The sequence below is a fragment of the Solanum pennellii genome, chromosome 6, assembly GCF_001406875.1.
Source record: "Solanum pennellii chromosome 6, SPENNV200".
Classification (NCBI taxonomy): Eukaryota; Viridiplantae; Streptophyta; class Magnoliopsida; order Solanales; family Solanaceae; genus Solanum; species Solanum pennellii.
The window spans coordinates 2042669-2069540 of NC_028642.1; the positions used below are offsets into that span (position 1 = coordinate 2042669).

Genomic DNA, 26872 nt, shown 5'->3' on the forward strand with positions numbered 1-26872 from the left:
ATTGATTAGATATTGAAATTTTGACTAAATATTATTTTCGTGTAGTTGATTAATGAAACAAATTATTTATACTTTCTTTTGAATACTTTTATAAAATAAAAGTTGGATATAATCGAGACATTTTAAAAAACTTATAATATTTTTGATATAATTATATATAATTTAAATTTTAAATAAAATGTGAATTTATAAATATCAAAATCGAAGCATCTAAAAGTGTGATCTAATTGGTTAATAACTTCATGTTCAAATCTCAAATTAAAAAGCTACGTAATTAATTCAATATTTTAAATTTTAATATTGAAAAACTATATAATAAATTGTAATTTATTAATAATATGATAAAAAAATTTTAGATGAACTAATGTCACATCTTTATTCTCACCAACCTCCACATCAAATTCACCCACCCACCACTCTTTGATTTTTCCAATAGTTTACCAAACTATAGTAAAGAATAATAAAGCCCTCAATTTTGAACACCCAAATCAAGATTCATCGCATTTTTTGTTTCTCTACTCCAATTGGGTGTTTTTTCTTTTTGTTTTTGTGTATCCATAAATGGGTAGTGAAACAAAGGTTTATACTTTGGAAGAAGTAGCACCTCACAACAATGCCAAAGATTGTTGGCTTGTCATTAGTGGCAAGGTATTTTTTCTTTCTGATCTATGTATATACTTTTATCCCTTCACCCCCTTTTTGATTTAATTTAATGGGGTTGCTGTTTCTTGTACTTTTTTGTTCAATTATATGCTAAAGATTCCATTTTTTGGTCTAACAGGGGATCTTATAGTTTTTTTATCTATGTAATTGCCTTTAGTTTACTGGGGTTGCTGTTTCTTGTACAATTTTGTTCAGATATATGCTAAAGATTCAATTTTTGGCTCTATAAGAGAATGTTGTAGTTTTTGTGATCTATGTAATTGCCTTTAGTTTACTGGGGTTGCTGTTTCTTGTACTTTTTTGTTCTAATATATGCTAAAGATTCAATTTTTGGGTCTATTAGGGATGTTGTAGTTTATGTGATCTATGAAATTGCCTTTAGTTTACTGGGGTTGCTGTTTCTTGTGCTTTTTTGTTCAATTGTATGCTAAATATTCAATTTCTGGGTCTATTAGGGAATCTTATAGGCTTTGTGATCTATGTAATTGCCTTTATTTGCTGGGATTGCTGTTTCTTGTGTTTTTTTTGTTCAAATTTATGTTAAAGATTCAATTTTTGGGTGTTAGGGGAAACTTACAGTTTTTGTGATCTGTGTAATTACCTTTTTGATTATAATTTACTGGGGTTGCTGTTTCTTGTGCTTTTTGGTTCAAATATATGTTTTAAGATTCATTTTTTGGCTCTTTATCAGGGGCAACTTATAGTCTTTGTGATTTATGTATTTACCATAATGCCTACCCCTTTTGTTTTATTATACTGGGGTTGCTGTTTCTTGTTCTTTTTTGTTCAAATATATGTTTAAGATTCAATTTTTGGCTCTTTATTAGGGGAAACTTATAGTCTGTGATTTCTGTATTAACTTTTTGCCTTTGATTTAATGGGGTTGTTGTTTCTTGTGCTTGTTGTTCAAATATATGTTAAAGATTCAACTTTTTTGGTCTTTATTAGGGGCAACTTATTTCCCTTTTGCCTCCACCCCTTTTGATGTAACTTACTGGATTCGATGTTTTATTGTGAATATCTGTTAAAGATTCAATTTTTGGCTCTTTATTAGTGGCAACTTTGCCTCTCTACCTTCACAGGGTAGGCTAAGTTGTACACACTACCATCCCTCGATCCGACTTGTAGGATTACATTTGGTATGTTATTGCTGTGGCAACAATGTCGGATGTAGAGCATAGTTTATTGGTTCACGAGAATCAGTACTTTTTGCGTAGACCTTGTATTTCTATTAAGAAATTCGTAAAATATGTATAAGTATGCGATTATGAACCCAATAGATATTGTTCACTCGAGGTTGTTATAGGAACCATAAACTTCAAATCATAATCATGAATCCGCCTCTGAGTGACAATATATAGATATATGCCTTGTGATCTCTGTAATAACCTCTTTACTTCCACCCCTTTTTGACGTAGTTAACTGAGGTTGATGTTTTCATGTGCTTTTCTTTACAAGTATCTGTTAAAGATTCAATCTTTGGGTATTTATTAGTGGCAATGTATAGTCTTTGTGATATCTGTAGTAACCTTTTCGCCCCCAGTCCTTTTGATGTAATTGACTGGAGGTGATGTTTGTTGTGTTTTTTCACACCAATATTTATTAAAGGTTCAATATTTGTTAAGATGCCAGATTCACTCAAAAGTTTGGTTCTTGATTACTCAGGTTTGAGTGATCTGTATTTGTTTTAACAAACAATTGCCTTCCTCTTCAAACAGTCTAATACTTAATTTTTGCGAATTTTAGCATTTGTCAGGCATTAGCATGATGAGTGATGAAATTATTGACCTTTTGAAGTGCTGATATTGGTGGTTTTCATTTTGTTGACATTTGGTTGATGGTCATCGTTGTCTGTGGGTTGTGTCTACGTCTTAAATTCAACTTATCTCAACTTGTTTCAACATGAATTTGATCCGATGGTAAAAAACCCTCCATGTTAATTCATGCCTATTGCCATTAGGCTTTTCCTTCTAAAAGCAAGTAGCAAAGAATCTTATACTTTGTACCTTTGGAACTTTTCCGAAGAAAGTTATAATCTTGCCCTGCCCTTAATTCACGGTAGCAAAACTTGGTAAATTGCTTTACAACCTTCCATCGTGCCTTACTTTTGAAACTTTTCCGACGAAAGTTATAATCTAGTACTGCCCTTAATTCAATTGTAGTTTGTTTTTGTTTAGGTTTGTTAGTACACTTTGTATTTCAGTTTCTAAGTTGACGATATTTATAGAAGACGGCAATTTTTCTTGTGCTATACCAGAGAAGTGTGTATTGAGGTTCATTGTCTGATATCGATCTTTTATTTGATAGGTGTACGATGTGACAAAGTTCTTGGACGATCACCCTGGTGGCGATGAGGTTTTATTAGCTGCTACTGGTAATATACGTTGACCAACTTTTTCCTACCAAAACCACACATTGTAACTTACGTCTAGCTCACTGACTCTAAATTCTGAATTCCCAGTAGTGTTGTTATCTGTGAAAAATTGATGTAAAAAGCTTGGTGATTCTTTAGAAGACGATGTTTTATGGGATGGTAATTTGGTGCAGGAAAGGATGCAACCGATGATTTTGAGGATGTTGGTCACAGCAGCAGTGCTCGAGCCATGTTGGACGAGTACTACGTAGGGGATATTGATTCAGCAACCATCCCGACTAAAAAGGCGTACACTCCTCCCAATCAGCCTCATTACAACCAGGACAAGACATCCGAATTCATAATCAAGCTTCTCCAGTTCTTAGTTCCCTTGATCATTTTGGGCGTAGCAGTTGGCATCCGCTTCTACACCAAACAATCCTCTTGAAGATTGAATGCAACGGTAAATTCATAATGCAAGATGTCACCCTCGATTCAAAAAAATATATATCGAATTTTACTTCTTAGACTTCATATAGTCGTATGTTCTTGTTGTAATAGATTGTTGAGTCATCTTATAGAGTGTGGATTCGAGATTTTAATCTCGAGACGTTTCAACATTTTAAGGCTCTTAGTATTGAATTCGACGTACCTTTGAAATTTTGGGTTCAAAACTTGATATTTGTGGAAACTATTGAATTCAGTCAAACCTATTAGTCAAAAGTTGTTAATGTACTCTCATATTTATGTCATGTTAGAATTACGTTGCTTGAATTCTTCAAAAATGTTGATGTACGTGTGTCAAATCCTCCAACGGGGGATTCAACATGGGTTGGAGAGTCCGAGCAACATAGATGTTGAATCATGATTATCTATTTTTGTTGTCATGATAGTGTCATGTGGAAATTCATGAAGGGCTTGTTATTGCTGCAAAATGCCTAAAGAATGTAACTTAGGCCCATCATCTTCGAGTTTCGAAAGGGTTGGCTCCAGACAGATTTCTCGATCATCAAAATACCTCGAAATGGTTTAAAGATATGACCTACTTTTATATTGAGTGAAATGAAAAACTTGAATCCCCGTTCACTTCACCGGTGAAACTAGGAGAAAACTTAAGCCTATTACAACATCTGAACTTGAAGCAATAACTAATCTACATTTGGATCTGGTCCTATCCAACCCAACCCTGGAACATAGAACGATCGACCTCTTGGGAAGTTCATAATGAGACTACAAACTTGTAAGTTGTGACCTTAGCCCGCCCTTTCAGTCTAGAGATGGATCTAGGGCGGGTTGTGTGGGTTCAACTGAATCCATTGCTTATACATATGCAAAAATGAAAGTTTTAAGTGTATACATCTAACAAGATCACATCCTTCAACGCGCCTTTCACACATCTGTAGCCTTATCTATACAAAATTTCGTGTAACTAGATGTACCTGGATAATGGATAGTCATGTTCTATCAGTTATCTTAGAATCAGTTCTTTCCGAGTGCCTCGAGGGAGAATTAGTAGACTCCCTCGAGGAACTATGTCCGAAAATGTTGAACTTCTTCCCAATCCTTTTGGAGAAAGATTTCATGAATCTTCGCGAGCTGGATTTCTGCATATCTCTCTTCATACAAACATGATCTTTCTCCAAGTCATTCAATCTCATCCTCATTCGCGCTAGCTCAAGTTTAAGCTCTCTGTTTTCTCGTCTCAACGAAGCATAATTGTCCTTAGGAGACATTGCTGCACTAAGAGCACCACTGTTTATCCTCCAAGATTGATGCATTGGCTTAATGTCATCATCAGGATACGAGCAAAACAAGGCGTTTCTTAGCCTTAATTGCTCGAAATAGAGAACTTGAACGATTGATTGTAAGGGAAGACGTTCATTTTGTGCAGCGTGTGCACCAGCGTCTTGTGAGAGTTTTTGGAAATCGATTGATTTACATAGTCTCCTCTTATCTGGATCTGATAAAGTTAGATGAGCCTGGAAATATGAATCAATGAAGAGTCTTTTAGTAATTATGAAGACTATGTTGCTCGGACTCTCCAAAAAATATCATCAGGCACGTGTCAGATCATCCAAAAGTAGTTCATTTTTGGATGAACCAACACAGATGCAATAACATTTTGGGAGAGTCAGCTCAACATATTGTATGAAAGATTTAGGTCTCTCATTCAAACGAACATATCACATTTTGAATAAGTTGAGGAATACATACTTTGAGGTAAACGTCTATGGCTCGATAAAGGCCATCGTGTACAGTTCGCGCGTGTGCTGGTAATGTTTCTGCAATAGCAATGAACTTGTTCAGCTTCAGATTTGCATCTGGTGCAATTTCAGCTAGGTAGTTGTCAACCAGTTTTGATACTTTGAACAATGCAGTTTGTGATGGTGTAGCAGTAGGGCTATCGGATTCAAAAACCGATACATCTTCCATCTCATCATCGCTATCGCCTTCCTGTTGTGAAAAATTAACCAAGATCCTATGCACTGTGTCAACATCAAACATAGTATCACCAGCATGACGAAACGAAGGAATTAGTATGTCATCTAGAGTTGCGATATCCAGCTGAGATCCTATCCGTCTCTCGAGATCAAGTCTAGAAGCAGCATTGCAGTCTAGCATCACAGCACTTCGCAACAATCCAAACAGAAAGCTCAAAGGAACGACGAATTTCTCAACAGGCATCAGGCTAACAATCGTCTCAACCACGAGTTTTTCTTTTGAACCAGAAATAGACTTTTGTATTAACTCCTTCTGTGCATAGCTTACTAATGATGCTGCAATGCTTTCAGGTCTAACACCGCGGAATTTCATTGCAGTTATGACACGTTGGTACAAGTCGATACGAAGAACAGAAAGATCCTCAATCCACCAATCCCCTTCACAATTGGCTTGTTTACTCATATGCAACCTCCCTGAGCTACTATACTCCAAACGCGAGAAACTTGAAGCGATCTGCTCAACACAAGCTTTTGAGGCTACAGCATCGATACATCTGGTAACGATTTTCAACTCATCAGCAAGGGGGAGTAAGTTTTCGGATTGTCTCAAGACTTCAACACACATTTCAAGATTCTTGCAGACAATGCTGTCGAGATACTCTTCAGCTCGAGAACCAAGATTGTTTTTCGAGTGATCCTCTGACATCTCGAGGTAATCGGATACACAACAGAGTTGAGCAACATTTGATGATGTGATCTCAAAGTTGACACCATAACAGAATTTGGCTGCTAACTCAAATGATTCAGATCCACCTGGTAGACTAACAAGCTCAATTCTTGATATATCAGAATCTCTGTGCTCAGCTACAAGCCTCCGAATTCGTCCACTTCTCGACACAAGGGGAAACTGAAATCATAATTCTCATATTGTTAGGGAATTTCTACTACACTATGGTATCTGAAATAGCTCATATGCATGAAAACTGAAAAAAAAAAATGTAACATTGATATTATTGGAGACTGTATCAGATTGAATGTGTTCTGTTTGATAAAAATCAACAACAACATACTCAGTGTAATCGGACAAGTTATGTTTGAGGAGGGTATAGTGTAGACAGACCTAATCCCTATCTCGTAGAGAAAGAGAGGGTGTTCCCGAAAGACACTCGGCTTGAAAAAAAAGGCATTTTGAAGCAAGGAATGCGAAATGGAAAACGGTACACAACATATGGAAGGAAAAACACTAACAACGATGAAATAATGTGATAATCAAAGCACCAACAAATACAGGTAATAATCGAAATCGAAGAACAAAAAACTACGAGATAAGATTGCTAATACTTACTAGTAAGAAAGTAGGTACAAGTACGACCACCAAGCCTATCCAGCAGAAAAACAATAATTACCTACTAACTTTCTTTTCTAATCCGCACCCTCCAAACCTCCGACCTAACTAGCTAGACTTGGATTTTTGAAAGGGGGTTTGTTGAAAAATTACTTTGTAATGTACAAGATCAACGTTATTTGTTAACGTATATATAGTAGATGTTGAATTCCTTGGCATCTTCGTGTGCCTACGTCTTTATATTTTGAATCTCATCAGTGAAAATCCTGATCCCGCCACTACTGATGTTGAGAGTCAGGTTCAATTAAATCCATCATTTCTTCAACATATATCATAGATGTATACATGAAAAGTTCGAAAAAATGTAGTATAAATATCAAGTCTTGAACTCAATATTTCAAACAATTCAAAACCTCTAAATACGTCAAGTTTAAATACTGAATTTACCTCTGATTAACGAGGATGAAGAACTTTACCTTGTGCAATGAAAATATGGCACCATCCACTTCTATTGTTATATCACTTGGAACATCTCTAAATACCCTATATAACAAGTAAAAATAACTAATTAGCCCAAAATAAATAATTAAAACAACTTTTTTTATTGTAAAAATATGAAATTTCACCTATGAGTCAACCAAGTTATAACTAATATACGCTGAAAATATAAAGTCGTATTTTTTACACCATCAACTTACTTAAAACCCGATTAATATAGATTTTGAATACAACATTCCGTCTCCTCCTCTTTATAGCAAAAATATAAATTCATATACATGCAAAAACACAATAAATAACCTATGACAACACGTAAAACTAGAGTTATATAGCGTTTTCTTTATTCTGTCAGTGTATATATTGTACGAACCATTCGTTGTATCTTTGCCTTGATGCTGACTTGGTTAGAGGCATTTGATGGTGGTGGTGCTTGTCCATTGCCATGGTGAAAGAAAAAAAAATTATATTTGAATTTAGAGAAATTAAGAAGAAAGAAGAATGTGAAAAGTTGTTAAAAGAAAATAAGAGACAAAAAACACAAGTAGGAGATTTTGTTGTTGTTGGTTGAGTAGTTTTTTGGCCATTTTTTTGTCAAAAAGTTTGGCTTTTGTTTTCAAAAATCATAGATTGCATGTCTAAAACAATGGCCTCTCAAGTGGGACATGTTTTTATTAGTTATAAAAATAAATAATATGGACTTAATCTAAAGAATTACATAATATATATTTATTCTCTATAATCTAAAATACTCTGAATAATTAATATATATACCCCATCGCCGTGGAAGTTTACTCACGGGATGTTACCACAAAATATTGATTCCTCTCTTTCTCTCTCTAGATCTCTCATCTCTTTCTCTTGAAAATTCTTGTGTTCTTCATCCATCAAGTGTGTGTATGGATTCGATCCTAACATATATCGTCAATGTAAAAACTTCTTTTTATAAGTAAACCTTATTAATATATGAAATTTGTAAATTTGAAAATAGGTCAAGTTACGTATAAGAAATGTAATTTTTTTTTACAATATGAGGTCTATATATTAGAAGATGTCGTAAGCTTTCTTAAAATATCATGAGATTTACAATTTTTATAATAAGATAGATTATCTGTTATAACAAATAAAGATAATCTGTTAGTATAAAAATTTCTTATTAATAATGTATATAACTTAAACTCGGATAACAAGTTGTTCAAGCAAGTAAATATGACCTTAAACTTTTTATTAGTTTAATGTGGTATATTATAGTGTAAATATTTTATACTATGAGTATGTTTGGTATAAAGAAAAATGTTTCTTTTGACATTATCATCTTCTGTTCGACGAGGAAAATATATTATTTTTAAATTACTTATATACAATTTAAACAAATATTATAAAAATCGAGGGTCAATTGTAAAATTTGTTTTTCTGGCATCAATCAGAAAAACTATATATTTTGTTAAAAATAAAATAAATTGATATTACCAAATATGAAAAAAAATCAAAAATACATTTTTCACCATTCCCAAAATCGCAAAATTTGGCTTTTAGAATTCAATCACCTTTTTCACATTGGCAATGTTTACTGAAAATGAAGAGGAAAGGATCAAAATAGTCCCTTTTCTTTGGGTTAAGACTGAAAGTGATCCTTGAGTTTTTACATAGAGCACTAAGGGCCCGTTTGGATGGGCTTAATAAAAGCAGCTTTAAAAAAGTACTTTTGAAAGTTCTGAAACTTATTTTTAAAATAAGCAGTTAGGCGTTTGGATAAAAGTGCTGAAGTTGCTATGCCGAACGTGAAAAGGGAAAAATGGAAGAAAGAGATGTTAGGGTTATGTGGGTAATTTGGAGATTGTATAAAAATATTAAGAGCAAAAAGATAAAAATGTGGTCAACTTAAAACAGCTTATAAGCTAAAAAAAAAAAGCACCCCTACCCGAACTTTTAACTTTTGGCTTAAAATAAGTTTTTTTTAACTTAAAATAAGTTATTTTGAGTATTGCCAAACAGGTAAATAAGTCAAAAACCAGCTTTTAAGCTGAACCAAACAGGCTCTAATAGTTCCTCATGTTTGCAATATTGGTGCACTTTTAGTCCTTGTCTAAAATTTTACCTATTTTTTAGCATTGATTTTATCCACAACTTATGTATGAGATGTTCAATCGTTATTTTGTATATTTAGTAGATATAATAACTCTATATGAACGAATGTGAGAAGGAAAACACTTTGTTTTGTTTAGTAGAAACTGTGCTGCAGGTAAAGTCGAGAGGTTTATCATGATAATTTCACGTGCAATAGTATAATTTTTTCTTTTCCTGTAAAGTCATATGTTAAGATGTTTTTAGTTTAGCTGCAATAATATTTCTAGTGAACAGAACAAAGGTGTTTTTCTTATCACCTTCTCTCAGATAGGGTTATTACTTCTATTTATATATATAAAAAGACGATTGAACATTCTTATATAAAATTTTGGACAAAATTAATGCTAAAAAATAGGTAAAATTTTGCGGGAGGATCAAAAGTGCACCAATATTGCAAACATGAGGGACTATTAGTGCTTCATGTAAAAACTCAAGGATCACTTTGAGCCTTAACCCAAAGTTGAAGGACTATTTTGAGTCTTTCCTCGAAAATGAAAGAAAAAAGTTGGGAAAAATTAAGGAAATAAAATCAAGAAAAAATGTATAAAGATAAAGTTGTGCACTTTTTAAAAATGATTTATCAAGATAATGATTATCCTTTACCCACCACATTTATCAAAATCATACATACTTAGAAACAAATTTTGATGGGAGGGCCCAAAGTGTTCCCATTAATTGGAATATAATCAAACTTTTGTTGACTTTAAAAAACTATGAAAATGATGGAACATGGTATAACAATTTTTATTTCATTTTTAAAATTTTAAAAAGCTTGTAAAAATTTCCCATCTTAATTTAACTTTTATTATTATTATTATAATCCTTGTGATATCTATCGAGGCACTTGGATTACTTAAAATATGCAATTTAATTTCTTTACTCGTCAATATTCACAATTTAGAATTTCCACTATTTGATTACACATATATTATATTAAACTTGTATCATTAAATAATATTTAAAGGTAATATACTTCTAAAAACAGTTCAATACACATATTTTAATTAATTAAAAATTAACTCTATTGACTTGAATCATATGTCACAAGCTAAGAGCCAAAAACAAAGTTCATCAATAATTAAAGGATCAAAAATAGTATTATTCTAGTGCACTTTGATTTGATATATATATATATATATATATATATATATATATGTGCATAATTTTTTTTCAAAAATCTACTTCTTTATTATAATAACTGTCCACTTTTAATTGTCATAGTTTCTTTTTTAGAATCAAACTACAAAAACTTTGAATAATATTTTATAATGTATTTTTCATCATATTTACATACAAAGCTAAAATGTATGGTACTTTTTCGTATAGTTTTTAAATGTTTAAATTTTTTAATTAAAAATTTTGAATGAATATAATCTAATTTAACTTTAAAGTTAGTCAAACTGACTTTAGAAAAACTCAACATCACAAAGAAAAAAAAACGGACTGAATAATAAAGTCAAAGTCAATGAATCACATTCAGACTTTATGAACAAGCATGCCAAATAGCTACAAACATACCAACTAATTGTACTACACATGTTCACATGACATTTAATTAAAACCTAATACTCATATATTTTTTCCACTTGTATTTTGATATTTATTTCGGGACTCGACTAATACTAATTTTGATAAAAATTCCAATTAAAAACAAATTTTATTAAGATCAAAATCTGAAAGAGAGGATTCAATTTCCGAAATTCAAAAAACTCATCATATAAAGAAAAAATGAATTTAATCAAAGAAAAACATCAACCCTAAAGAAGATATATATAATCATTTTACGCATGCACTCATAAAGTTATTTTGCTGGTCAATATTCCCCTAAAAGTTCAAAACCTTTTGAATTAGTCCTCATATTTATAGGAATATTTATAATATAAAATTTGATGAATTTAATTTTAATATGTTTATAACTAAATTCTATTATATATTAAAATTGAAGGGATTAAGTTATAACCCGGCTTTTAATCCATTTTGAACTAATCTATTTCGGTTCAAGTAATAATTGTATGTGTCATTAACTCAATCTATTTTGATCTGTTCAAATTTAATCTTATCCGTATAGTTAACATTCCTAATCTCTATTTTAAACAATTTTCAGCTTTTGTTTGTATCTTTCAAATTGGTGGAGCCATGCAAATTATATCATTGTCTGAATTAATGGGTAAAATCTTTTTACTGTTATTTTAATTGATTGATGTTGTAGCATGCCTACTATAATTGTTCATATATTACACCAAATTAAAAATTTTAAAAAAATGAATATCATTATATATATATATATATAGGTATAGGGTACTCTATAGACTAGCTAATTATATTGTGTCATCATTAATTAGACTATAAACCTTATCATCAAGTTTAATAATTTGAACTTAATTAATTGTTCATTAATCTTGGGAGAATTATCTCTTTAATTGATGTTTATGGCATATGCATCATCTATATTTGAAAATAATTTACAATTGATTTCTGAAATAATATCATTTTCAACCTCTTCCTTTTATTTTTTCCGTTTTCTTCCCACTCCTAACTCTCAAAAGATTCAATAGTGATATCACTTATCCTTCAGTGTGTCTGGAGTCCTCGATGGAGGTGCTCGACCACTCGAGCAAGCCTCGCATATTAACATTTCAACCTTAATTGTGTGTGTGTGAAATTAATTTGCTTCAACAAATAATATATGTCAAACATTAAAGAATGTTTGTTAATGTTTTGCAACTTTAATGGTATATATACAAAACTAATATATAAAGTGATTTGAACTTGCAAAGTTTAATGTTGGCTATATCTTAAATATGGATCCTAAAATCAACTATATGTTCACTTGGCCCAACATGAAAAAAAATGAAGATCCAGCAAAAGGAGTGGAAAGCCCTCTAATTATTTTTTGGAAAATTTGCTGAAACACGTTTTATCTTTTTTCTTATTTCCGATATCTCTTTCCATTTCTAAAAACCTCAAAAATCCCTTGTTTCTTTAATGTATACGAGCTACATATTAATGTATTCGGACCAGTATTTAATGTATCCAAACTACATATTGTGTATCCAGTTTATTTTATATTGTATCCGAGCTACGTATTATGCATCCGATATATGTTATAATGTATCTGAGATACTCTTTAATGTATCCGAGCTACATATTATATATGCAGTTTGTGTTACTTTTAAGGAATTAATGTAATTACAACATGTGATTCCTAAAATTTTAGTTTGAGCTTATAATTTTATTTTGGGCTTAGATGTTAATGTTCATATGTGCTATTGACATCTATATGCATTTTTTTAAAGATAAAATTAATATATTTTTAATCAGATATTTATTTAGCAAACTAAACCTAAAACAAATATTGTAGTTGATTATCCACACAAAATAAAGTAAATATGATTTTTTCCCACCTATCCTTCTTTATGTATATCATGCTTATATTTTGTTAAATAATTGATATATATAAGTTATATAAGTCTTATAAGATATATACATTATGATATACGCGTATGAAGGATAACTTGTATAATTATACATATCTTTTGATTGTTTATTGTCAAATAGAAGAGTCTTTTGTTTAAATCTTTCTCTAGATCAGTTAATTGTGACAGTAATTTTCATATCGATTATTATAGATTAATAGAATTCAAAATCAATAGCAAGTAGGATAAATGAGTAACTTTTAAAGTGTCGATTAGGATAAATCTCAATCATACTGTATAATACAAATAAAAAGCAAGAAATGAATTCGAGAGAATGAAGATGACATGAAATGCTTACAAACGATGACATTGACATTCTTTATTACCGTGCACAACTAATTTTGCAGCAATTACGCTCAATCTACGTTTCATGGAGCAGGTTATATGAGTAGAATCTTGATTCGATTTTAATAAATCTCTCGATTCTTTTTCAAAATTGTAAGAGTTAGATGTATACTAGAGTATTTTGTTCATTTTACCAACACTAACTACCACAATGTATGATATCATAATAAATTTTTTTAATAAGGGACCCCAAATTGGGTAAATAATAATAAAATGAAATTTTGTACAATGTATTGTGTCATTCATATTTGGGACCATGAATTATTGTGTTATTTACATAATCATGTGACCTCACAAAGGCCATAGACTAACATTTTAATTATGTCTTTAGCTAGTTAAGATATTGTTAGTTTTGATTCGATTTTTCTGAAATATTTTAGAAAATTTGAATATTATAAATTTATTTAAAATGAGTTTCATATTCACATTGACCCCATTGATGATCTCACCTCATTTTAAAAGTACAGTATTTCTTCAAATAGTGCATCAATAAGAAATCAAACAAATATATGGAAGGCGGTTTGATCTTATTATTTTTTAGTACTTTATGTGTTTTTGATTTTTAAAAATAATTTTTTCAAATTATTTTTCATTTTTTTATATGAAATTAATTATTTCTTTCTATTTCTATCTTTTGTAATTGTTCTTGAAGACTACAAACACTTCGATTGTGAGGGTGATGATACAAAAATAAAGTAAATATTCACTGAATAGAGATTATATTTTAGAAAATAAATAAAAGTAAATTAGTCAAAACTCCTTCTAATTAATAGTCCTTTAGAAGGTGTGCAAAAGAGAAACGCAACTGATTATTTGAGACGAAAAAAATAATTGTTATTATCAACTTAGAGTCCTCGACGGAAAAAATTTATCCGCACCGAATATTTACATCAACCCATTATAAAATGTATTATTACGTGATTTAATAAAGTAAAATGAACTATAAATTTAAACACATGAATGTGACATTCATGTATTGACTTGATGTAACATTCGATGCAAATAAATTTTCCCTATCTTCAACACTTATATAAGCAAACACATAAAATTAATTTCACGATCTGAAAAACACTTATATAATCAAACACATAAAATTAATTTCACGATCTGAAAATATATATGGGCTGAAAGATACCATAATCAGATTCATAGCATGTTCCCAAAAAATTATTTGTTTGTTTGTTTCTTTTCAGAATCATTTTCACCTAATTATATTTTTGTAAGAGTTTAATTTATATACACAAATAATATATATGTACATATTTTATGCCATATAATTATTTAAAAGTTAATCAAGAGTAACTTTTCCTTTTTTTTAATAATAAATATGAATTTAATAACTTGTAGAACTCAAGTACATAGAGTAATCATCCATAAAAGTGAAATCAACTAACATGAAAAATAAGGCATATATCATTTGAATCTATGAGATTTCAACTTCAAATCTAGCGAGAAAGTCTTTGAATTATATGATATTTATGCTGATAATATAAGAAACGGATGAAATAGTCACTTGGTAGCTAAGTTGATACAGAAGAATTATTGCGTTGCAGATATAAATTCTCAAAAAAAGTTTTTTGAACAGAACTTCAATAGGTAAGAAGTAAGACGAAAAGTAATTTTATAATATATATGTATATAATGGAAAAAATTTATCCGCATCGAGTGTTTACACCAAGCCAATACAATTTTCATTATTACGTAATTTAATGAAGTAAAATGAACTATAAATTTAAACACGACATGCATGTATTGGCTTGGTGTATACACTCGATGCGGTATAATTAAGTTACACCATTAAATTAAATTAAATCTGCTTGCTACTATAAAAGGAACAAATGTTCTAACTTTCTCCTCAACAACTTCATCATCAATTATCAATCCCAAAATTTTGAAAATGGAAATATCATCAACAAATCAAAGTAAGAAAATTATGTCCAAAGAAGAAGAAGATATGCTAAGTGTTATGCAATTGCCAATTAGTTTAGCCCTAAATATGGTCTTGAAAGTCACTATGGAACTTGGTATTTTTGATCTTTTGTCACTAAATTCACAATTATCCTCTTCTCAAATTGCATCCAAAATTCCAACAAAAAATCCTCAAGCTCCAATTATGATTGAAAAGATTTTGAGTTTTCTTGCTAACCAATCTTTGTTGAAATTTACTCTTTTCAAAGAGGATGATGAAAATGGACCCTTTTATAGTTTGACACCTTTGAGTAGAAATCTTGTCTCAAATAATGATGAAATGTCAATTGCTCCCACATTTCTCTTCATTAATGACCAAGCCATGGTTAATTCTTGGTATAAACCATCATTCTTTTATATTCTTTCTGTCTCAATTTATATATTCGTATATAAATTTTTCAACGAATATGAGTTTTTTTAATCGTAATTTTTTATGTCTTTTAAATTTTTTAAATTATTAATTATTAAGATTTATAATATTTTTTTGTTTAAATATTAATTTTGTTAATTTAAAGATTGTGTTTCTAATTTTAGAAAACTAAAGATAAAATATTTGACTCTCAAAATACGAACCGTAATACATAAAATTGGGGCAGAAATTTTTTTTATAGATAAACAAAGTTACTTTATTTTTTGTCTTACAATATTCTTATCTCTCTAAGTATGTAAAAGCTTATACATGTATATTAGTGTATAATATTATATTTTATACATAATTAGTGTATATTTAGGAAAACTTTCCCTATTTTTTATTGAGTGGCTATATATTTATGGTTAAATTTTGGGAAAAAGGTCTGTTTTACCCTTCAATTTTGTCATTTAGAGTTGATATATTCATTGTTATGATTTAGAGTTGATATATCCATTGTTATGAAAGTGGCTCGTATATACCCCTACTTATAAACAAATGGCTCACATATACACTTTTTTTCTACAGAAATGAAAAAAAATTAAAAAATTAAATCTAATTTTTTATTATTTTTTTCTAAAAAAATATAATCCCATATAAATAAATTGAATCCTCGTCAAACATATTTTTTTTTGACTTTTTTTTTTGTTTCAATGACTAATTTGGATTTATTATTTTGATAATCAAATTTATTTATTTTCACTTATATTCTTGTAAAACTTATTGTAGATGACAAAACTTTTTTCTTCGAATACAAAAATCAAATTACAATATAGACAAAAAAAAATAGTTTAATTTTTTTCTTTAAACTAAGGAATGAAAGAAAAAAAAATAAGAATAAGAAACTCAAATAATTGTAATAAAAGAAGTCAAAAAATAATTTATGTATGAAAAAATTTTAAATATAGCTTGAACTTTGATAGAAGAATCATATATACCCCTAAATAATTTTTAAAAAAAATTAAAAGTAAAAAATATAGATTTAGAACTAATTTTTTAACTTCCACTAAATGAAGGATATATGTGAGCTCATTTTGTAATGACAGGGGTACATTTGAGTTGTGTGTATAACGATAAGGACATATATAAGCCACTTTTACAACGAGGAATATATCAGCTCCAAATAACAAAGTTAAGGGATATATCAGACCGTTTTCCCTTAAATAAACCTTAAATAAATATCAAGTGAAAAATTTAAACTTTTTCTTTTTTTCTGATTTGCAAGGTTTTTCTTGAAGGGTGCAATTCTTGAAGGAGAAATACCATTTAACAAAGCACATGGAATGGGTGTATTTGAATATCATGAAAAAAATAGTAGATATGCTGAGGTAACTAATAAATCTACACAAACATTGAACAAGATAACCATAACTAAAATTCTTGAGACCTATAATGGCTTTCAAGAAGTAAAACAATTGGTAGATGTTGGAGGTGCTCTTGGTTCAACTATGGCTTCTATAGTTTCAAAGTACCCTCATATTAAGGGTGTTAATTTTGATTTGCCACATGTCATCAAGGATGCTCCTGTCTATCCAGGTATACAATTTAAGTTACGTTATATATACTAACAGTATGAATATATTAAAAAAAAAAAAGGGAGGGAGGGGGGAGGGGGGAGGACGGCTAAATGTCGATAATGTAAATATGACTTCTTTTCATCCGTTAAAGAAGAATCTTGGAGCAACAATATAGTTGTTTTTATGTCACCTATAACTCATGAGTTCGACACATGGAAGCAACCATTATTATTTACATAAGAATACATGATCTTGGGATGCGATCCTTCTCAAATTTCTACGTGAACACGGAATGATTTGTGCAACGAATCACACTGATCTTTCATATGTTGGTACCCACTTGGCCTTAATGTTAGTTTTTGAATTAAAATACTCATCCTTCCACATATTTTCGAGCAATTGTGATCCAATAGATGGAAGAAGGATATTTTTAACTTAGAAAATTAACAATAAGGACAATTGGGATCCAATTATTATATAATAGAAGAAAGACAAGTTCAAGTCATTTTCAATATGTTAGGTGCATTTAAAAATGTTTTTCAAATATTTTTTATACTATTAATGTATTTTTTATAATAGCATATATTAATTATCATTTTTATTAGATTATCAAAAATTGTTTGATGATACAGTTTTATATTTCCTTCTTGTTAGGGGTTGAGCATGTTTCAGGAGATATGTTTAAAAGTGTTCCTCAAGGAGATGTAATCTTCATGAAAGTTAGTATTATTCCTTTTTAATTTATGTGATATATCTTTTTAGTTAATTTCAAAACATGATATATTACTATATTTTTAAATAATTTAAATAAATATTCTATTTCACCTCTAGTGACATGATTTATAACCACAAGAACATTAATGACCTGTTTTACAACACAAATTTCAAAATAGCATAGCGAAATATGTTACGAGATTTTTAAAATTAACCAAATCATATTGAGATGTCTAAGCGAAAATTAATGTTTACTATAAATCACCACGAATAAATTCAGGTCTAAGTTAAAATTATTTCAAGTTACTATATTAGTCTTGTCATGATCAACTTATTTTATTAGTGTAAAAAGTATTTATATTATCTATGTACATAATATAAACTCATCAAAGAAGATTCCTAGCAAGTCAAGTTTTATTAAATAAATTTTATGTGGTCCTCTTATTAATATTTGATTTTAAGTCATTAATTTTATCGAGCCGCCTAACACGTTAAATATTACAATGCAGCATGTAATTCATGATTGGGATGATGATGATTGCATAAAGATATTGAAGAATTGTTGGAAATCTTTACCTAATTTTGGTAAAGTGGTTTTAGTTGAACATATAAAGCCAAATAATCCACAAAAAAATGATTTCTTTTCCAAGAATGCATTTTTTCTTGATGTGCTTCTAATGGTTGTCACTCATGGAGGGAAAGAAAGAACAATGGAAGAATTTGAAATTTTGGCAAAAAAATCTGGATTTTCTGGTTTTAAAGTCATAAATTCTGCATTTTTAATTTGGATTATGGAATTGTACAAGTAGTAACTTTGTTATATTTCTTAAAATAAAGGGGTGTTTTACCTCCTCGCGTCATTTCATGATGTATAGTATTGTGTTGTAATATTATATGTACTATGTATTGTTTTTCATCATCAAATGTAAGTAATTTGAAGAATACACTTACTATATTATATATACAAAAATAAGGTATGGTATATATATTGATGGTTAATAATATGTTCATTTTCCTTTAATATCATGATCTTGGTTCATATTAAGAACCTAAAAGTTAAATCGATAAAATTTATATTTAAGATGTATTTTTTTTTTGTTATCGTGCACCATCTTATCGAAATTTTGAATATGCCTCTGCTTAACATATATTTTTCAAGAATATTATCGATCTATAGTAATGTTTCATAAATGTAAGATTTATAATCTTGAAAATAATATCGATCGTGTATTATAATAGAAATTAAAATTGTGTAGCAAAAATAGGAGATGATCAAATAGTTGTTATATGAATATCAGTTAGAATTCATATTTTTTATTCTTTTTGTTGTATATGCATGTATACATAATTCGAGCCGACAACAATCGATTCAATTGGATCACAAATGAGGGATGTATCAGAGAGGGGAGGGATGTATACTGGACTTCTGGATAAAAGACACATGTCTTACATTCATTGATTGCTATAAACACTCAGCGCGAATAACGTCAATATTGGAACTTGGAAGAGATAAGGTTGGTTTTTCTATGTTTTGAATTTGAATTTTATGAATTTTGAAGTTTAATATGTGTACATATTCAGTGAATTTCTCAACAAACATAGAAGACTTGGGCCAAACTAATTGGTTCTTCCAAATTCGTACTTTTCATGTTAGCTTCACCCCCTAATGGTTTGGTCAATACTCAACCCCAACTATAAAATATGAGCTTAAGTTATATACACCGCTCGTTCAACTCGAGATGAGTAGAATCATTCCACAAATATTGGCAGCCTTCTTAATTTGGGCTGGGCCCATTCATGAATCAATTGTTCAAAGCCCAATAAGAAAATCAATCATCAAATCAAGGCCCGAAATATAGAGTAGTACATTGCGTTTGATCAATGTTCGAAAAATGCTTATAGAAAAAAATTATAATTTTACCTTACGAAAAGAACTTCTATTACAATTCAAAACACTTACTTTTCCTTAAAAAAATGATCAAACACGCCAACTTTTTAAAATAAGCACTTTTTATCTTATAAAAACTTGATCAAACAAACAAACGGTGACATTTCTCAAACTTTGCCCCAAGCTATAATTTACATTACAATTTTTACATACCACATGCCTCTTACTTTGTACATCTAATTTTATATAATTAACATCTAAACCTTACTAAACCATAAATCCCAAATTCTAAAAACAGAAATCCATTCAACATGCCAATTGATCTCTAAATGTAGAGATCTCCTCAAATATTGGCAACCTTCTTGATTTGGGCTGGGCCCATTCATTTATCAAATGGTCAAGCCCATTTACAAAATCATCATCCAAATCGAGGCCCGGTATGTTTTGTAAGAAGGGTGGGGGTTGCTTCAAGTCCAATTCCAACAATAATTCTTCGACTCGATTCTTTGTTTTTGTATCATCAGAACCTAAATAGTTACCTCTCCAAACATCTTCGAGGATATAACGGGCCTCATCATATCGGGCTTGCTTGATCAAACATTGGGCTAAGTTGCAGGCCTTATTACTGTCTGCATAAATCATTTGGGCTTTCTTGTACACCACTTCTGCAGCCATAAAATTTCCTTTTTGCATATAAGCCCAACCCAAATTACCCTACAAAAGCACAATTTATTTCAAGTGTATCCGATTTTGACGTCGTCATTTAATTTGTGCTTGCTTTTTAAATTATTTAAAATGTGTATTCGCTTCATAATAACTTTAAACACCATGTGTCTAAAGTTAGTCTTAACAAAGTCTAACATCAGTATTAGGTCTAATATTTTATTCTTGTCTCACTTCAGCTATGTATGCTTGAACTTCAGTCATTTTTTATCCGACTTCAACTAATTTTGCTTGAAGTTCAGTCATATGTGCGATGTGCATGAACTTCGAACAAAGAAAAGACTGAAGTCAGACAAAAATGACTAAAAATCACCATTATATATGAGCTTCAGATAAAATATTTGAACGTCAACCTATTATATTTAAATCTTGAATTCGTCTCTGACTGAAACGTTACGTCATGAACACCATCAACAATATTGATGAATGAGTAAAGTATGATACTTACCAGAACTCTTGCAGTCTCTTGGGTGATAGTAACTTGAATCTTCTTTCCATGAGATCTAGCAATTTTAATAGGCTTCCCATTGAACAACTTCCCTTCATATATTTGTCTTAGCTTTTGCTTTAATAACACTATTTGTTCCTCCACTTTTCCACATGTCTACATCAACCAAAAATACACACACAAAAAAAAAAAGCCATTAGGAGCCAAGTTACGGTGAGCCATGTGTTTATTTCGCTCGAAAAAATCATTGTATTTTAATTCTCTTAGTGATAATCTTTCATTCCAACAATCACTAGTTATATATACAGTCATACCTCTTTATATTAACATTTCATTATATTAATCAAGTTTTTTTTAAAAAGATTGATTTTCATGTTCTCTTGTCAGTGATAGAGCCAGAATTTTTAACTAAGGGGATCAAAATATAAATAAAAATAAGTTTAAGGGGGATTCAACATTATTTGCTATATATACGTAAAAGAAAATTTAATCATGCATAAATAATATGATTTTTCATTGAAAGGGATCAAGATGAAACTATCTCAACCTTATCTAACTTTGTCGATGATGTTATATTATATATATTTTAATAATATTTCACTAAAACAATTAAAATATATCTGAACAAACGACGTTATTATACCTTAAAGAGATCAAGGAGGACATTGTCTAGGGATTCTTGAGCTAGTTTAGAACAAAGGTATCTAAAAGATTTGATTGCTTCAATTGCTTCTTCACTTCTATCCAATTGCTTCATCACAACTGCCATGTCTTTTAGTGCACTGTCCACTCTGTCCCCTTCATTTATTGCTTTCATAAACCATAGTATTGATCCTTCTGGATCCTTCATAATTAGCTGAAATAATACTATTAAAGTCGCTTTACATTATCAGTATATAAAAGTTATATAAGTATGATCGCAAATATTTAGAGGATAAGTAAAAAATATCTCATTTTCTATATACGATAATTATGTTAAAGTAGTGTGATAAAATTGTTTCGAAATTAGCTAATACCTCAAACTAACATAAAATAAAGTTAATCCTAATTTGTATAGTACGTGTTGAACGACCCCTTAATGTGTTAATTGTATATGATTATGTGACACTATTACAACAATAACAATATATTTTATTTAGTTCCACGTATAAGTGAAGTTCGAAAAAAGTGATTGTATATAAAATTGTAACCTACCTTTATGGGATGGAAACATTATTTATAAAAAACTCTTTTTTTGGAAAAAATTTAAAAGGAGAGGTAGAAACAAGCATAGTTTAAGTTCTGTTTTATACATATGCATAAAAATAGTGTGAAAAAGCTAGTTACACAATTAATATAAAATACTAAAGTATTAAAGATTGTCTAACTTAAGTATACACTAGTTTACAGAGCTATTTCAGATATCTTAAGTAAATAACGAATTAAATTTAATGAAAAGAATTTTATTTTTACATAGAGGAAGAATAATCAGAAATTAAACTTGCTCCTAACGATACTTGAAATAAAAGGTCATACGATAGAATTTTAATAGTTTAAAAAATTAATATTTTACAAAATCAATCAATATAGAACATTTATCAGTATGATTTTTTTTTAATATTACCAGTGAATCTCTAACATGTGTATAGTAATTTTATATGAATAATTATAAGTAAGTCTATTTTGATCTGATAGCGCAAAATAAAAATTATACGATCGAAAATTACACTTGCAAAAAATAACCAAAATTGTTACCTGAGCATGTTTGGCTCTAACATAAGGTCCATCACCTGAAGGAACCTTATAAAATACATGAAATTGTTCTTCCTCTTTCTTATCCATCTTTATTTTTATAATATATAGTCTTTAATATATATTTTTTTCAATAGAAATGGGAGGGTGTGTATAATATATAGTTCTATATATATATTTTTAATAATAATATGCAAAAAGCTAAAGTGATAAGATCCATGAATCTGGTGTGAGATTCATTAATAAACATATATAGATGACAAATTTTTCCCCAATCTACACCAATAATTCATCATTGGGGGCTACAAGATTGAACCTAGATGACTATCCGTCTATATTAATTAGCTAATTGTTTTTTTCAACGGCTTTAAATCGTAAAGTCGATGGATACATTAAATATTATATTTTTAACTTAATTTTATTTCACATTTATGCTTTCGAACTTTATGTATGAATAAATAGATACTTAAACTTTTATGAAATTGAACAAGTTGATACATGAGTCCTGCATGACATAATACATGTAGGACACCACATAGGCAGTACAGGAGCCACCTTACAAGTAGAGGGTTCATCTGAACCCACCTTCGGCGGAAATTTATATGATTTATACATGGTTAAATAATTTTTAGGTATATATAGTAGATGTCGAACCCCCTTTGACTACTTCTTGTGTTTAATTTTTAGATTTTGAATCCCCTGATTGAACATTCTGGCTCCGTCATTGCTGACGTAGGATGCGAACTGCCGTGTAAAATGTCACGTTGGAAGCGTGTATCTATTTATTCAACTTTATATAAGTTTAGTAAGTCTCTATTGTTACACAGTCAGAGAGTTAGAGAGCATAAATATGACTTGAACCAAAGTCAAATGACAGATTTATGTGTGATGCATTTTTTAAATGAGTTTAACTTTTGTACCTTTATAAATATGTTATCAGATTATTTTATAATATACAAAAATTAGGTATTCGTTCGTAATTTGTGGAATTAAAACTTGAAAAAGGAATAAAAATAATATTTTACTATAGGTTAAATTGCACAATTATAAGTTTAAATTTTTTAATTATTGTTATTATTATTATTTTATAATGTTACAAATAAGATGATCTAATAATGAACCTGGACACTTTTTAGCAGTGAGTTGATATGAACCTACACAAAATGACGATTGTTTTTCAAACCCACCCTCAATTTTACAAAATGAAGGCACATAGGCCCTTTATCTTTTCATATATTCATATTTGACACCCAAAGTGTCTAGCTATGCAAATTAACCCTCATATTTTAGAAGGAAGAGCAAAGTCGTGTAATTTATTACCTATGATTAAATTGAGGGTTAACTTAAACTCAATATATTTATGTGATGTATATTGATAATATATTATTTTCTTAAATATTCTCCATATAGTTTAATATTTGTATATAATACGATTCAAAATTTATCAATCTTAAATTTTGAATCTACATTTGATTAGTGTACTATCATCATATTTTACTTTGCAATATGTTACAAGCAATTTGATTGTGAAAATTGAATGTGCTTAGTGTGTTACAATTATGAATTTCCCTAGTGGACGTTCATTATAATTTTTGGATTTCACTATGGATGACTTCTTACCTACTATAGAATTGCACAATGGAATCCGTTGTTTATTGATAGATTATTTTTATTTTGAAGATGATGAAGTTGTTTTCGGTAGATGTGTTCTGTTCAAATAACTAAATAACTACCTATGTATCATTCAAATATTCAAATATCATTCAATCAAGTCTAAAAACTCAAACATGATTTAAAAAAAAAAAGAACAGTTTGATGCACTAAAGCTCTCGCTATGTGTAGAACCCGAAGAAGGGCCCCGACCACAAAGGTAACTACCTCTACCAAGTCAAACACATATACATCTCCATGATAAATAACAACCCTAATAATCTACTTCTCAACAGATTCAGTTATATTATCCCAAACATTCCTATGAATTTGTGAAATATTCGAATAAATATAAGCTATAAGTTTAGGCTAGAGTAGCCTTCAAAAATTCTAACAAAAATTGAATAAATCTTGTAGAGTCTCAACTAGAATTGAAATGTTTTGTAAAGTCTCATAAATTTTCTATGTCAACACATCAACTTGTATAATTTTACACAATTAGTTTCCACTTTAGTTCCACCATTGCATAGGTTCAATAAAAATCACTGACGAGTTACTTATAAATTTTATTTTTTAAAATAAAATCCTAAAAAATATTTAAAACTTGCTGCACCTACGATTAAAAAACATAAAAAACTGTTGAAACAACGTTTTATAACATTTTAATTTTAAAACTAACAGGCTACAGACAAATTTGTTTTTTCTCTATGTCGATTTTTATAATATAAAAGAGAGATTATGCTTACATTGTGCAAACTCTAGCTTGGATAATGCCAAGTCAAATGTCATAAAGTGATCATGTTTGCTTTTCAAGAATTAAATTGATTAATTTTGAAATTCAAATTAAAAGAGATCAATTTAATTAATTATAAATTTGGTATTATTAATTCCCACTTGGATTTATTAGGAGTTGATAGCAAATGAGATGTACTATTAATTAGTATAATATTCCAATGTATTTCCATTACATATTTTATATTCTAAATCAACATAGGGTCAATTTAATTAATTAAAAATTTGGAATTATTAATTCCCACTTTGATTTTTTAAGAGTTGATAGCAGATGAGACGTATTATTAATTAGTATAATATTCCAATGTATTTCCATTACATATTTTTATATTCTACATCAAAATAGGAAAAAATAAAATTGCCTATAGGTTATTAGTTTTAATATTGTGTTTTTAAAAATGTTGCTGGAGCAATGATTTAAAAAAGATGGGTGACCCTTTACGTATTTTCGAGGAAAAAAGTGACTATTTTAGCTCCGAACTCATAATAATAGGATATAGGCCCAATTTGTGGGTAAAACGTATGAATCAAACAGCTTTTTAAAAGATGATTCAATTTTATAGTCGTTTTTTTTAGTTCGAAAAATATACAATAAAAAAAATACTATTCAGAGTAATTTCTCACCTACCTTGTCAATATCTACATGTTACTTATCAAAATATAGTTGAGGCCTATAATTAATTGTATGTGCATGTTACTTATCAAAAATATTAATTAATTATCCAATTCAACAATCAATAATTAATTAGTACTTGTACAATTCAAAAATAAATATCTTATATTAACAGACAATAAGCAATATCTTAATATTGGCATCTAATTCTAAGTCATGTGCAACTAACTAGACATTCAAACAGAGTGAATCAAGATTTAGGGAATAACAGAATCCTTGTTACAACTTACAATCTCTATGTCGTTTGGATTTTTCAAAAAAAAAAAAATAATCATATTTGTGTGTTAAACTTTTTATAAATATATTATTCTTAAAATATTCAATGTAGAAGTGTTGAGAATTTTAAAGAATTTTAACGATATAAAATTTTAACACAACAACTCAAAATAAAAGGATAAAGGTATCACCATCAAAGTCTCATTTTATGTAACGATCAATTTGATATGTTTGCATCACTATACATACAATCTAGCTAAATATTATATATATTCATCAAAATAATAATACGCAGTACAACAACATGATTTATCCTCGTGACTATCTTTACGATTGTAAAAATATTATTTTCGATAAACCTTTAACTTAAATATAAAATATCGTAAAATAAAACGGAACAACCATCCAAACAAGATTTATAGCTAGAAGCCTTGGATAGATTCAAGAACAGTAATAACATAGAAATACATGAACTATAAGGAATGAATTAAACTTTGTGTAACATATATTACTCTATGTTTTGATCATGGAATAGATGAAATAAATAAATAAAAACATATTTTTGTTAAACTATAATATTTCACTAGAATAGTCCATATATGATTCATCCTTCAGAACCATATTATCACATCCTAAATATGTTTTGACGATTCGAATTCTTTGTAAATATGCATAAAGTTTAGAGCGATATTAATTCAATAATAATTAATTAATGTCAGTAAAGACCTTAACATTTTTTGTCAATATACATATTTATTACCGTTAAAAGTTATTTTTATTAGTGTGTACACATTCTTACCCTTACTTCATGTCGATGAAAATACTACTCCCTCAGTCCCTTTTACTTGTCCACTTTTGAATTGACACACCTATTAAGAGAATAATTAATGGCGCAGTA

General features: G+C 29.3%; 4 protein-coding genes across 7 annotated transcripts; 2 read left to right on the plus strand and 2 right to left on the minus strand.

Annotated features, from left to right (window-relative positions):
• The first annotated feature begins 386 nt into the window (after nt 1–386).
• LOC107023717 (cytochrome b5-like) lies at nt 387–3773 on the plus strand. Its single transcript, XM_015224497.2, has 3 exons — nt 387–648; nt 2971–3037; nt 3211–3773. The coding sequence occupies exons 1-3, from the start codon at nt 562–564 to the stop codon at nt 3462–3464; spliced, it is 408 nt and encodes a 135-aa protein (XP_015079983.1). The 5' UTR covers nt 387–561; the 3' UTR covers nt 3465–3773.
• A 268-nt stretch (nt 3774–4041) lies between these two features.
• On the minus strand, nt 4042–7815 carry LOC107023716 (BTB/POZ domain-containing protein At5g48800-like). Of its 3 annotated transcripts, XM_015224496.2 has the most exons (4): nt 7671–7815; nt 7279–7345; nt 5231–6364; nt 4042–4995 (listed from the first exon to the last, which is right to left on the minus strand). In XM_015224496.2, exons 1-4 carry the CDS (start codon nt 7742–7744, stop codon nt 4471–4473), a joined length of 1800 nt encoding a protein of 599 aa, XP_015079982.1. In that variant the 5' UTR covers nt 7745–7815; the 3' UTR covers nt 4042–4470. The 3 variants fall into 3 exon arrangements, with proteins under 3 accessions (XP_015079982.1, XP_027773678.1, XP_027773679.1); XM_027917877.1 differs by lacking the exons at nt 7279–7345; nt 7671–7815 and adding an exon at nt 6956–7264; XM_027917878.1 differs by lacking the exons at nt 7279–7345; nt 7671–7815 and adding an exon at nt 6803–6948.
• A 7304-nt stretch (nt 7816–15119) lies between these two features.
• On the plus strand, nt 15120–18806 carry LOC107022691 (caffeic acid 3-O-methyltransferase-like). The gene is made up of 4 exons (XM_015223287.2): nt 15120–15549; nt 16848–17158; nt 17794–17858; nt 18363–18806. The coding sequence occupies exons 1-4, from the start codon at nt 15143–15145 to the stop codon at nt 18660–18662; spliced, it is 1083 nt and encodes a 360-aa protein (XP_015078773.1). The 5' UTR covers nt 15120–15142; the 3' UTR covers nt 18663–18806.
• A 1039-nt stretch (nt 18807–19845) lies between these two features.
• Nucleotides 19846–22844, minus strand: LOC107021585 (protein SULFUR DEFICIENCY-INDUCED 1-like). 2 transcript variants are annotated; one of them, XM_015222275.2, is made up of 4 exons: nt 22647–22844; nt 21556–21768; nt 20913–21068; nt 19846–20455 (listed from the first exon to the last, which is right to left on the minus strand). In XM_015222275.2, exons 1-4 carry the CDS (start codon nt 22731–22733, stop codon nt 20048–20050), a joined length of 864 nt encoding a protein of 287 aa, XP_015077761.1. In that variant the 5' UTR covers nt 22734–22844; the 3' UTR covers nt 19846–20047. The 2 variants fall into 2 exon arrangements, with proteins under 2 accessions (XP_015077761.1, XP_015077762.1); XM_015222276.2 differs by having other exon boundaries at nt 21556–21779; nt 22647–22792.
• Nucleotides 22845–26872: the final 4028 nt, after the last annotated feature.

Coding starts and splice junctions, on each gene's coding strand:
- LOC107023717 (XM_015224497.2), top strand. CDS start 562: ATGGGTAGTGAAACAAAGGTTTATACTTTGGAAGAAGTAGCACCTCAC. Junction 649..2,970: donor GGCTTGTCATTAGTGGCAAG/GTATTTTTTCTT, acceptor TTTATTTGATAG/GTGTACGATGTGACAAAGTT. Junction 3,038..3,210: donor GGTTTTATTAGCTGCTACTG/GTAATATACGTT, acceptor AATTTGGTGCAG/GAAAGGATGCAACCGATGAT.
- LOC107023716 (XM_015224496.2), bottom strand. CDS start 7,744: ATGGCAATGGACAAGCACCACCACCATCAAATGCCTCTAACCAAGTCA. Junction 6,365..7,278: donor CCATATTTTCATTGCACAAG/GTAAAGTTCTTC, acceptor TTATGATTTCAG/TTTCCCCTTGTGTCGAGAAG. Junction 4,996..5,230: donor CCATAGACGTTTACCTCAAA/GTATGTATTCCT, acceptor TCATATTTCCAG/GCTCATCTAACTTTATCAGA.
- LOC107022691 (XM_015223287.2), top strand. CDS start 15,143: ATGGAAATATCATCAACAAATCAAAGTAAGAAAATTATGTCCAAAGAA. Junction 15,550..16,847: donor CAAGCCATGGTTAATTCTTG/GTATAAACCATC, acceptor CTGATTTGCAAG/GTTTTTCTTGAAGGGTGCAA. Junction 17,859..18,362: donor GAGATGTAATCTTCATGAAA/GTTAGTATTATT, acceptor ATTACAATGCAG/CATGTAATTCATGATTGGGA.
- LOC107021585 (XM_015222275.2), bottom strand. CDS start 22,733: ATGGATAAGAAAGAGGAAGAACAATTTCATGTATTTTATAAGGTTCCT. Junction 21,769..22,646: donor TTAGAGCCAAACATGCTCAG/GTAACAATTTTG, acceptor GTATTATTTCAG/CTAATTATGAAGGATCCAGA. Junction 20,456..20,912: donor AAGAGACTGCAAGAGTTCTG/GTAAGTATCATA, acceptor GTGCTTTTGTAG/GGTAATTTGGGTTGGGCTTA.